General features: G+C 41.1%; 1 protein-coding gene across 1 annotated transcript in view; it reads left to right on the top strand.

Moving 5' to 3' along the window:
- The window catches only part of otogl (otogelin-like), a 47516-nt gene extending 36256 nt beyond the window's left edge, over positions 1-11260 (top strand). Inside the window, exons 43-58 of the mRNA XM_018755698.2 lie at positions 67-208; positions 1454-1639; positions 2382-2594; positions 3022-3126; positions 3491-3598; positions 3763-3864; positions 4453-4557; positions 4940-4980; positions 5163-5226; positions 6257-6435; positions 7235-7339; positions 7435-7554; positions 8241-8286; positions 9622-9693; positions 10807-10886; positions 11060-11260. Coding sequence (XP_018611214.2) covers positions 67-208; positions 1454-1639; positions 2382-2594; positions 3022-3126; positions 3491-3598; positions 3763-3864; positions 4453-4557; positions 4940-4980; positions 5163-5226; positions 6257-6435; positions 7235-7339; positions 7435-7554; positions 8241-8286; positions 9622-9693; positions 10807-10886; positions 11060-11260 — 1869 coding nt within the window. The remainder of the gene's footprint in view (positions 1-66; positions 209-1453; positions 1640-2381; positions 2595-3021; positions 3127-3490; positions 3599-3762; positions 3865-4452; positions 4558-4939; positions 4981-5162; positions 5227-6256; positions 6436-7234; positions 7340-7434; positions 7555-8240; positions 8287-9621; positions 9694-10806; positions 10887-11059) is intronic.
- Positions 11261-13208: the final 1948 nt, after the last annotated feature.

Below are 13208 nucleotides of genomic sequence, written 5' to 3' on the forward strand. Positions count from 1 at the left end.
CTCGGAAGTTACCGGTGCATCAAATATTCAAGATGTCCTGCCTTCAATGCCATTTTCCTTGCAAAGGTCTCCCCGGAACAGTTCTGTGACAAGATCTGGGCTGGTGACCTCCACTACAAAGACAACGAGTGTGATTTCCTTGCTGCCTACGTGGCCATCTGCTACACCCACAATATTTGCATCAACTGGAGAACACATGACTTCTGTCGTGAGTGCTTTCATTCGTTCACTTTGACAGTATAGCCACTTACCTTTTGTTCTATGTCCAAAAGTCCACAGTTTGTACCAAGTGGACTGCAGCTGTTTCAGACCATTTTTATAGTGTTTGTGAAAGACTTGTTTTTATGAAAGAGAGTTTTACATTTATTTTTGCATTTATTCATTTAGGACTTGATTTTCACCAAAACAACATACAGCTGAGATTAAACAAAAGCACATTTCACAGCAACCAGAGAGCTGTGAATGCAGATGATTGTATTTCAAAGCCTATTTTGTTTATCTGTGCACTGTTTTTGTTGGTGTACAAGTAGCTGCCTATAGAACTGGGTCAAATAGGAAATACAGAGGTGATCGGGACAGATGGTGTGATATAAACTAATGGAGCTGTTAGAAGATCAGGAGAAGTGCGGGGTAAAAAGAAATTACATATATTACATTTATGCTTTTGGCAGATGCTTTTCTTAAATGTGTAGCTCAGAATAAACAAAAGTTGTTTACAAAACGGACAGAGGGCTTAGATACATTTGCATTACTGTTGAATTGTAACTTGTTTGTTCATTATAGCCACCGCCACAGAGCTCACATTGAGATAGTTACATATAGAAGTGATATTTAAATCATGAAACAGGACAATAAAACAACTTACAAACGTGTTGGAGAGGAAAATGGGTTTGAAAGATGACTGCTGGAAGGAATTCAGCAGTTCTGAGGTACAGTGGGTATTCATTACATCACACTGGGGCTAAAACTGTGACCTGACAGACTTTAGATTTGGGGTCCTTTTCAGTGAGACTGCCAAATGGCCAGAGGCACAGGCATGTAGCACGCTCTCGGTGGTGTATTGAGGTGATGGACATTTGACTGTCCCATAGGCCATAACCAGAGACTTGAACTTGATGCAGGCAACAGTAGGAAGCCAATGGAAAGAGATGTGGAGGGGGATATACATGGGAATGGTTTGATAGTTCAGACACAGGTCATCCAGTGATATTCTGGATCAGCTGGAGAGGCTTGATGGTAGAGGCCAGAAGGTTAAGCAGAAGGGAGCTTCAGTACTCCAGGGGGATATCTCCATAGCCTGGACCAGGAGCTGGGTAGGATGTGTTTCAGAACACAGCCTTAAGCAGCAGGAATTCGGTTGAGTTCTGCAAACATAAACTGAGAATTAACATAAGATTTTTTATTTGAAATACTTGTGAAGGACTTGCTATGCACTATGCTCTTTCTCCCAAAGCCCTGAAGTGCCCCCCAGGTAAGGAGTACCAGCCATGTGTGAACACCTGTCAGACGAAGACCTGCCAAAACAGGGAGTACTATGAGGAGTCCACCTGCTCCTCCATTCGGGAGGAGTGCGTGTGCAAAAGCGGCACCATCCTTCACCGTGCCGACTCTGCCTTCTGCGTCACGGAGGACCAATGCGGTGAGCGTTCCAAGCAGCGCAGACACCTCCTGCACAGCCGCTCTGTACCCATAGTGCATTGCAGTGCCAGTTGTCCTGATGTATTGGCATGTAGAAGCCTGTCAGCGTGCTGTTTTGGGTCACAGGGCTGTAGTGGCTAAAGACATGGTCTTATACCCTGAGGGTTACTGGTCCAAATCTGAGATGCAGCCCTACTGTAGAACTGTTTTCCAGAAGTGTCTGAACTCAAGAACTACCGCAGTATAACATCTGTCTATGTGAACTGAGTGAATTTGTACACTGGGTAACCTGCAATAGTAAAATTTGGTGTGTTTCTATTATTTGAATGTAGTATGAATTGTTTTATTTTAAATGCTAATAGTGGTTTGAGGATAATTTTAATGGCTAATAATACTGGAACAGGTAATCATCCATCCATCCTGCTTGTCCTAATAAGTTATCTCTCATTTACGATATTGGGAAATTAATGATTTTAGTGTGTTGAGATTACTGGTTATGCTGGGTTGTTTTATAGAAAGTTGTTTTTTTATTTGAGTTGTTGATTATAATTGTTTTTAAACACTTCAGTAAAATTTAACCAACAAATGGAACTAATGAAAATGGCAAAATCAATGAAAATAATACTTATAACATTTAAAGAGAATGTTGTGATGACTAGAAGAGAAAAGTAAGGTAAGTGTGATGCGAGTAACTTGTCATTTAGACTCAATGTAAGTTCGTTCTTGCGTTACCCGCACTACAGTGTGCACAGACAATGAAGGGGCCCCCCGAGCACCGGGGGAGGTGTGGAACGGATCGGACAGGGGCTGTTGTCTCTACCGCTGTCTGGAGAACGGCAGCATCGTGGCAGTGGAGCCTGACTGCAGCGAGCTGCCTGCCCCCCTCTGCGAGAGAGAGGGGGAGTATGTTGTCGACATTCTCGAGGAGGGTGCCTGCTGCCCCAAGAAGATTTGCGGTAGGGTTTGGCATCGACATCAAACCCCAACAGCTTTAGTTAAAGTGCAAGCAGTGAACCAAAATCCAGTCCACAGTATGTCAACTGATGGGTAGTCTGAACTGTTTTTCTCTGTCCTGTGGGGTAGCAGGTGGTGTAGTGGTTGAAACCACTCCCTTTGCACTCAGAGGACTCAAGTTAGTACCCTTGAGCAAGGTACTTACCCTGAATCGCTCCAGTAAAAATTACCCAGCTGTGTGAACCGGTCAATCATATTAAGTACCTTATTATTGTCATTTTATTTGGGAAAAAAGCATCAGCTAAATTAATAAATGTAAATGTCACGGTAAAGGCAGTCTTTTGATCGTGAGATATTCTTATCTAGGGTTTACGTCATCGCTTAACATCTCTCTTCTAGTAACTTGACAATGTTTGCTGCCTTTTATAGAGTGCAACTTGACCATCTGTGAGAGTGAGGCTCCTACCTGTGAGAATGGAAACAGGCTGGTCATTGGATACAGTACCCTTTCCTGCTGCCCCGAGTACAGATGTGGTAAGTTGTGTCACATTTACCACGTCTAATACTTTTGTGTCTAAACCTATATTAACTGGGATTCTTTTGTTGTCATGAAGGATTTTCATATGTTCTGATCATGTAACATCTCAGGGTCACATCAGCATGTGCTCCATGTTAAATTCTGGGCTGTATTCATGCCTCAGTACTTGACTGATCACATAACTCTTAAGTGACACTGAGGAAGTCTGTCCGACTAAAAGGTGTTCATGACTTCTGACTTGAAGATAAACCATATTCAGGTTTATATAGTATTCTGTACTGCAGTTCATTACTCTGATCACCTCCATTCCCCACTGGAATCCACTGATTTACTGTTGCTCCAATATGGCATGCTCCTCAGAGTGTGACCCCCAGGCCTGTCCCTCGGTCCTCATGCCGGAGTGCAGGGAGGACCAGTTCCTGGTGGAGGTCAGAATGGAGAAGTCCTGCTGCTACTCCTTCCTCTGTGGTAGGGAAGAGTTGGGCTTATTTCTGTTATTGTTATGCAGTTGTAGTATAGATTGGTTCATTTGCTCTGTAGATCCACATACATTATGTCAGCATGTAACAGATTAGTTCAGAGGTCAGCCCTTTGGTTCCTGAGATGCCTGTGGCTGGTTGTATCTCCTGCAGTGTGTGAGTCCTGCATTGACCCCATTCCGGTGTGCAAGGATGGTGAGATCCTGGCTGTTGATCTCAACACCACGGATCGCTGCTGCCCTCAGTACCACTGCGGTAACACACCCTTAGCTTTCATAGTCAGCTTCACGTCCCTTATGCAGCAATAGTATCTGTCATTTTTCCATCATGTGTGAAATATGAAGGCATTCACAGAAGACATATAGCTTTTTAAATGTGGATTTAAAATGTATTTTTCACATTGCATATACACCAGAAAATATATTAAAATAATTCAGTTAAGAATATTAATCATCATTTTAGCTGGTGACATAGTTGGTCGAAGTGAATAATCTTTAGGCAGTTTGGGTGGAGTTGCTGGCTTCAGTTGGACAGACTGATTGGACAGGGTAGGTGGAGTTGTTAGCTTGATGCTTTTCTTTAAAGCAGTTTACAGTGTTGAACTGCTTGCAGTGATTTACCCATTTATATAGCTGGGTCATTTTTATTGGAGTAATTTTTCCTGTATCAATTCAGGGTAACTACCTTGATCAAGGGCACTGCAGCAGGAGGTGGGATTCAGTCCTGGGTCCTTTGTTAGCAAGGCAGCAGCTCTAACCACTACGCCACCTGCTGCCCCCAGTTGAGATTGCTTGTTGAGATGGCTTGAGAAACAGCTGTAGCTCTGCTCTTGAACACTTACAGTGTGCGATGTTAGCCTTTGCCCTGCCTCCACGGCGGAGTGTGTTCCAGGAACAGCCATGGTCAGGAAGAACATCCCAGGAAGATGCTGCCCTGACTGGCAATGCGGTATCTCAGCACTTTTTACCATGTTTAATTACTGCTTAATTGGGGAAAGCTGAGAAACATCTTAGGCAAAACCAGAAGAGCTTTTTTTATATTTACATACAGTACATTTACATTTATTCATTTAGCAGACTCTTTTCTCCAAGGTGGCTTCCAACCAACTCCATGTGCTGTTATCAGCCCATATTTTATTCACCAAGATGACTTAGAATGCTAGTATTGTACACTGCTTACAATGGGTAATGGGTTTTTCAGACATTAACTGCATTGCATTACTTTTTTCCATATTTATACCTTATTTTATTTGCCTTACGCTTACTGTTCCAGTTTTACAAGTGAAATGCTTCATTTACACTCCTAATCACTCCTGCTCTTTCTTCGACAGAGTGCCAGTGTCAGAATAACTCTTCCCCGTTATGTCAAGTGGTAAGTCTGCCCTGTCAGCTAGGACCTTTGCAGATTTATAGTTTTCTCGGTTTATGAAGTCCTCATGTAATCTTCAGCGATAACCTTTTAATCAAAGCTGGTCAGAGAGACAGATGGTGTTCATGAAGATCCACGAAAGTCCATGCGTGCCTCCTCACTTCCAGTTCTACATCCTCTGTTAGGGTGAAATTCAAACAGTGGACCCAAACTTCAACAGCACCTGCGGATGCACCCAGTACATCTGTAGTAAGAGCACCTCCCCTTTGCATTGTCCTCCCAAGTCCCATTGTGTGTGAGATGTCAGCACAGCAGGAAAAACCCCTCTGAAATGTATAAAGTACAGTTTTTAGGGCAGTAACAAGGCAGGGTAGTGACGTGACTATATTTAAGACATCCAAGTTGTATTTTAGTTCTTCTCTACTGACTGCAAAGAGGCCACATTGTAATATGCAGCTGTCTCCTCTCTGATGCTGTACAAATGTTGCCATGTGTACATTGGGTCCTGAAATTATGAACACAGCTGGGACCAGAAACCAGTTTGTTACTTGATTTGCTTGTAAATCTGACCAGTACTTGACAGCCGCATTTGCTGTAAGACTTCTTTATTTGTCCCGTTTTCATCAGCCATCTGTCCTATACGGGAGTACTGTGTTCCAGAGCCTGTGTTCCAAGGTGTTTTGAGTCTCGCCTATTTGAGGCTCAAAACACCTTTGGAGGATCACCAATTCGTTGCAGCGCTTTTATTATCTTTTATTAACTGAAACAATGTGTGCAACATTTGTCAGCATCTAGCCATTTTGTTTACTTGATTATCATTACAATCAATAAAAGAATAATGAAACAGATAAACGGCAATTTATTCTGTAAAGGTCTTGGATGCAGCAATAATTAATAACAAAAAATATGCTGTAAGGCAACATTTTTTCCTAACAAGCTACATTAAAATTAAATCTAATTTAAAATGACTAAAAATTAGAACGTCATCTTCACAAATTCCTATTCCCAGCTGAAAAATGACTTTTTTTTTTTTTTTTTTCTCTCAAATGCAAAAGTTGAAAGTTTGTATCATGAGGACCAAGTGTACTCTTTTTGTTTGTTGCCATTTTCTCCAGAATATGCCTTCTTTCAGACTCAGTACCCAGTCTGTTGCTTGTATACGCTCTCTGCACATTACCAGTTTAGAGTCTCTCTGTTCACCAGTAACCAGTCACTCACTAGCTCTCTGTTCCAGTAATCTGGCCTGGGGTCAGTAACTTGAGCACCCATGTCCTTGCAGAGAAGGCGCCAGTGTGTCTGTTCCAGGGGGTTACCGTGCTGAGCCCAGGACAGTCCATGGTGCAGTACTTTGAGGGAGACCTGTGCTACACTGTGCATTGCCTACATGAAAAAGACCCCGAGACAGGCTACTATGCAATGGACGTGTCCACCGTCAACTGCTCCGAGAAGTGTGGACCCGTACGTCTTGCACGCTCGGTTACCCGGTTCACCTTTCATTGATTATTAATTTAGTTCCGTCCATCCATCAATTCATCCATCTAGTGTAAATAACAGCTTATTCACCGTAGGGTCACAGTGTACCGGAACGTATCCCAGACCCACAGGGTATGAGATAGACTGGTATCACATCCACAGTGTACCCTATCGCAGGGCACTCACACACACACACACATTCACTCTCTCTCACACACTATAGGGAATTCAGAGTCACAGTTTCACCCAAATCACATGTCTTTAGACTGTGGGAGGAAACCAGAGCCCCTGGAGCAAACCCACATGGGGAGAACATACAAACTGCACATACTGGACCAAAATTGGGGGCAGCTTGTAGTATAGTGGTTAGACCTCCTGTCTTTGGACCCACAGGTTCAAATCCTACCTGCAGTTATAGTACCCTTGAGCACGGTCCTTACCCTAAGTTGCTCCAGTGAAAATTGTCCATCTGTATAAATGGGTAAATAACTGTAAGTAGTTTAACATTGTAAGTTACTTTGGAAAATGCTGTCAGCTGTATGAATAGATGTAACACTAAACCTGCATTAATAACTTATTAATAATTTTCAGAATTGGATTTTTCCAGTTATGATATCACTGGCAGCTTCTCAATAAGCATTTTTGACACACAACTTCATTTACTTTTATTGTAATTATGCTATCTCAAGGAATTCAACAATATCTATTTATGACTGTCGGTGTTCCGTGATGATTAATAAATTAAGAATTATCCCCTTTTTTGTGACATTCTTTTGGTCTCCAGCATCAGATATACATCCCTTCCTCAGACCCACATGTGTGCTGTGGCTCCTGCAAGAACGTTTCATGTCCTCACACGAGCGAGAACGGCACCACCGAGGTGTATATGGTAAGAGTGCGGGGCGCAGCACAGGTGTTGACCGCAGAGCCAACGGACCCACAGGTGGACTAACCCTGCGTTCCGCATGTGGCTGTCGCTCGTAGGCTGGGAGCTCATGGGTGACCAACTGCACTAGATATGACTGCATGGAGACGCCCGTCGGGGCCGTCATACTGGGCTCCCTCGTTGTTTGTCCACCTTTCAATGAAACCGAATGTCTTCAGGTCTGTATCCCTCCATGATGTTTTACACATTCTGTCATTTGTTTATATGTATTGTAGCACCTCTTAGCTTTAAAATGTTATGAAAAACTGAACCCTTAACACTGCTAATCCTTAGCTGCTGAGAAGATGCCTTTCTCCAAAGCAGCTTACATACAGTAGCACACAACTTTACAGTTTGATGTAGCAGCAGGACAGCTCCAGTTACCATGGTTACCATGGCAAAACAGGAAAAGCCCTCACAGGTTGGAAACCTGGGTAGCGGGTGGCATAGTGGTTAGATCTACAGCCTTGCACTCCAAGGACCCAGGTTCAGATCACTTCTCCTGCTGTAGCACACCTGAGCAGTAGTGTCTTTTACCTTAAGTTGCTCCAGTAAAAGTTACCTAGATATATATATGTGGGTAAATCATTGTCAGCTGCTTTGGATAAAAAAAAAAAAAAATCATATGTAAATATTAGTCTTTATTTACCAAGAAGAGTCTTTTTTTCCTCATCAAAGTGACTTTCATATACAGTACCATGTAGATTTACAGATAGCAAAGAATTCATGTCTTTTGCTATCTGCCGTTACCATAGTCGAACAGGAAAAGCGTTTTAATTCTTCCGTTGCTAAGCTACGTACTATTGCCTAGGTAATATCCCAGGGTCAATCTCTACTTATTTTTGCCCCTGCGTTCTGGTTGCAGAACGGCGGTGTGGTGCAGAGCTACATTGACGGCTGCTGCAGGACCTGTAAGTGCCCCGGGGGGCAGGTGGGGGGGCAACGCTCCCGCTTGTTTGGCTTTCTGGTTTTGGAGCGCTGTGGGCTGGAGTTGTGGACGGAGCATGCGGTGCCCCCAATCAAGGGAGGCGTGGGGCCTGCTGTCAGCGATGCGGCTTACTGGTTGGCTGCTGGTCAAAACAGCTGTGATTACACTGCCCCCTGGTGTTGTGGAGTATAACTGTCACAGTATTCACCACACAACCACACGGGTTTCTCATCAGGTGGAGCCTTTTAACGTCAACTTGTATTCACAGATGTCTCATAGGACTTATGGGGCAGGATGGTGCAAAATTCTTGGTTCTTTTGTATATATAAACACCATTTTACAATGTCAGGAATATACATAATGTGACTTAGTTACTCGGCATAACAAAAAGATGTTCGCTGCTGTCTTTTACATTTGAAGTTGCACCATGAATGACCAAGAATTTTACACTAATGTGGTAAACACTCTCAGCAGAGGTTCATGAAATTGTCATCGATAACCTGAATTTAACATGACGTCAAATAAAATCGAAAACTGTCAGACGCTTGTAAATGCTTTTTAAAGAAACAAACATCTACCTGTTCTAAGTAAAATTCTAAGTAAATGTGCTTTCACACCCGCAAATATCAGTGGAAATGTTACCTTCATCTGTCTGGAATCTAATTCCGTGTTAAGGGTTGTGGTGATGCACTCATAATTAATACAGATCGTTTGACTACTTTTCAAATACCACGGATGTGATTAGTGTTAATTTACAGTGTCTGCCGAAGCAAAAATGATGGCATTTCCTAATTTACCTCTTTCGGGAAAAAAAAAAAAAAAAAAAAAAGAAAAATACTTCCCAGCTAACACATAGCATTCTGACAGTATATCCCGTACGAGTGGAGTAACGTTATAATGTTGCTAGCAGCTCGCTGCAAAAACGGACGGGATGTTACATGTTATATGTTAGCTCGCCAAGTATTTCAGCATGCCTTTCCTCTGCTGTGCTGGACTTCCCGATCGGAAACGCCCGAGCGCAGGTGGTGCTAGCTGCTTACGCTAGCGGGATGTTTGCCCTCTGCCTGGACTGCTGCTTGGTGGGTTCAGTGCGCTCTGATGTGGGGGTGGTTGCCAAGCCTGGGGCATGTGCTTTTTAATACGCGTGGGGGCTGTTTGAAAGCCCAGGGCCTGATGCTGAATTCAGCACTCTTTTTTTTTTTTTTTTTTTTTCTCCCCTCAGATGCATGTAGGAATGAAATGATTTTAAAAAACTGTGTCTTGACTAAACATACCCTTGTTTATTCTAAAACATTGCTGTTCCTGACGATTCTACCAGGTTCTGGACTGGGTATATTACCATTTACCATTAGCCCAATAACCCCAACTGGTAGTACTAATTGTGACACAGGTACATCCTTTTTTGTATTATTTTGTCTCTGCTTTCACGCTATTTCTAAATTTAGCTAAAACAGTAATTTCTTGATTTTTTTTTCCTCATTGCTGTGCTGACATGTTATCAGTGACCATTTTGAGCGAGTGTTGGAGGGCTGTGTGTCTCTCATTATAGGATCACACAGTCTGGCAAGCAGTACCACACTTTAGAAGATATCCAGCATGTGGTACATTCTACACAGGTTGATAATGAATGTTTCATTTCCAGAGAATGCAAAATGATTATAGACTGCCTATATATAGTTATCTACAATCTGCTTTTGACATACTGTGAGCTGTTGCTATGCAAGCCATCAAATATCTAACATGTTTTTATTTCTACCACTGGAAATGGTCCAGAAGATGCATTGCTCCACGTAACAATTTTATCCATTTTCAGCATTGTCTGTTTCTCTGGTCATGTTGTTTTGCTTTGAATAATTTTGTGTAAAACAGTAGCTTTTATTAATGTAGACTAAGACTGTATAGGTGTTATCATTTCAGAGCTTTACCATGTTATTCAGACACCAATAATTTCCTAGGCAGATTTTTCACATTGTAATGGTTGAAAGTGAAACATCATAATTTGAATATCTTTTTTTTTTGAGTTCTGGCAAACTAAATATATTTGAAAAGAAAGTTAAAACTAGAAAAACGTACCTGGCTTAAAATATCAAGAAAAAAACGTGTTAAATGTATCTCTGCTGTCACATCGCTGAGTTGAAAAAGCATATACAGTACTGTTTATCATACAGTATTTAACCTAATTTTTATCTCTAAAGTCTAATGTTATAATACATGTAATGCAAGTATTAACACTGTATATACAAATTCTGTTTCACTTTAGTGTAATTAACAGAATGAATAAACCAGTGCCAGGGCTTTCCTTTATAATTAGTAGCATTTTTTGGAGTTATTCAGACTGAAGATGTAATTTGCATAAAGAAGTATGTAGAATTAGCCTTCACCTGTAAACTGTGATGAAAGTGCCTTTACCATGAGAAAACTTTTTTTTTTTTAGTAGAATGTGAAATGCAGCAGGACATGCACATGAAAGATATAAATACTCACTTAATTTTTGTATTACCAGGCAAAGAGGATGGGAAAACGTGCAAAAGGGTGGCGATCAGAACAACCATCAGGAAAGATGACTGTCGAAGCAGTGCCCCTGTGAGTGTTTCCTCTGGTACTACCTCTGCTTTTACGTGACACTGCATGAAGGTCTCCACATTTACAGGGGATGCTGGAAGTCCCGCCAGACCTCAGCACACTGCATGGGGGTGAAAAGCATGGTGCCTCCCGATAAGGGTCTGATATTCACTGTCATCCTGCTCCTTGCGCAGATAACGGTGTACTCCTGTGATGGAAAGTGCCCCTCAGCCACGATCTTCAACTTCAACATAAACAGCCACGCACGCTTCTGCAAGTGCTGCAGGGAGAATGGCCTACAGAGTCGCACAGTGCAGCTCTACTGCACACGCAACAGCACCGTGGTGAACTATACCTTCCAGGAACCCATGGAGTGCTCCTGCCAGTGGAACTAAAGCAAACTGGGAGGGTGGTGTCTGCAAAGGGGTGGAGCTTGTAGCGTGGGTGGAACTTGTAAAATTGGTCACAGAGTGTATGGACTATGGCACTTGAATGTCAATAATATCAAGTTCCGACTTAGAACAAGTGCAATGGCATAATCATCTTAATTGTACGCTTTGGCTCAAAAACATTTTATTTAGCCTTCAGATAACTGACTGATTGTTACATCTTGCAGTTGTTTTTTGTTTTCTATTTTAATTTAATTATGCATTGTTATACAGTAGTATTAATTCTGAATAAAATACTTGATGCCAAAATATTTAAACGTATTATTTCAGCTTTTAGACAGTTTTAAGACAATAATGTATAAAACAGAAATATTATGCGGCATAAATGTCACTGTTTTCTATCTCATTGTCAAAACAATGTCTAAATATATCTGTCGTCTTACTAGAAAGCGTCAATATCTTTCATCGATTTTCAGCATCTTTCAACAAGTCCTCACAGTTATTTGGAAAATATTCGGAGCGGCTCATTGGATGACACAAAATGGGAATGACTTTGAGAATATTTTACCTCATTTGTTTATTCATTCAGATCTGTGGGAAATATAACAAAAATGGCACTACTGAAAGCACAATAAAACATTTAATGATCATTTAATTGTTGTTTTTTATGGTAAGATCTTCAAGAACAATAAATCGTATGCATTATTTACTTTACACTCTTGTGCACAACTCCTCAGTTTGTCTAAAAGGCCAGAAAAAGAAATACACACACATATGTATATATACTCTTATCCTTATATATACTGCATATTTTATATAGAAAACACACACATATATATATATATATATATATATATATATATATATATATATATGTAGAAAGAGAATCTAGATTTACAAACTTTTTATTGGAAACTTCAATCTACAGACACTCCTCGACTTAAGCAAATAGGTCGTTCTTCAACCCCCCACGCAAGTCAAAAGTTACTTACGTCGGATTCCCCCCACCATTCAATATAATAACATTAATAATTTTTCAATCTCACTTATTATTGTACCTTGACGTTTCTTTGTTATTATTGTTAGCTGTTCCTTTCACGTGCAGCTTCCCTCACTATCGTATTTATAGTCGATACGGCTGGGTTCCTGTGCTATAGACCGTAATCTTTGTCCACTTTAAACTTCCTTATTATTTATTTTCAGTTTCATCTCCAAAATGATTGCTGTACGCCTGATGGTTCTAGCAGATGCTTTTCTCCAAAGTGAAATACATCTCATAGAAGATGATGCAATTTGTACTTTACATAGGAGAAAGAGACATAGCTGCAGACACCTGACTATCTTAAGCACAGTTTGGTGGATATTTATGTACATCACACAACGAGTAGGTGCATAAAACTTTATCCGAATACAGTACATCAACAATTCCTTTCTAATATTATATACATATATAAACATTTACATTGCATAGTTGGTAGGTTTATCCCTTGTTAACACACAGGCATGTCATGATGATCTCAGTGATACACTCCTGCATGAAAATTTACACACGTTATGTTACAACATGGCTCAGTAGATCATCGTGAAAGTGAGTCTGGAAGAGGTGAGTTTTAAGACCCTTTTTAAATGTACACACAGATTCAGCAGTAAATGAATTCCTCAAGTGCACCTTTACCACCAGGCATTGTGAATAATGAAATGATAGAAAATATGGGAAAAAGCACTGCACTAAAGAGAGGAGTTCACGGCTCAAAACACGCGAGAACTGGGAAGATGGAGCTTCTTGCTTTGTCCGGTTATGCCGACTTGCGCTTAATGTATCTCAGATGTTTTGCGAAGGTACGTAAGTTGAATTTACGTAAGTAGAGGGGTTTCTGTAATGGCTGTTGATATCCAATTTCTAATTTACATAATAAAAATCAGTACGATGAAATATATCTGAAACCTGACCAAA

This window comes from Scleropages formosus, chromosome 24, assembly GCF_900964775.1.
Source record: "Scleropages formosus chromosome 24, fSclFor1.1, whole genome shotgun sequence".
Lineage (NCBI taxonomy): Eukaryota > Metazoa > Chordata > Actinopteri > Osteoglossiformes > Osteoglossidae > Scleropages > Scleropages formosus.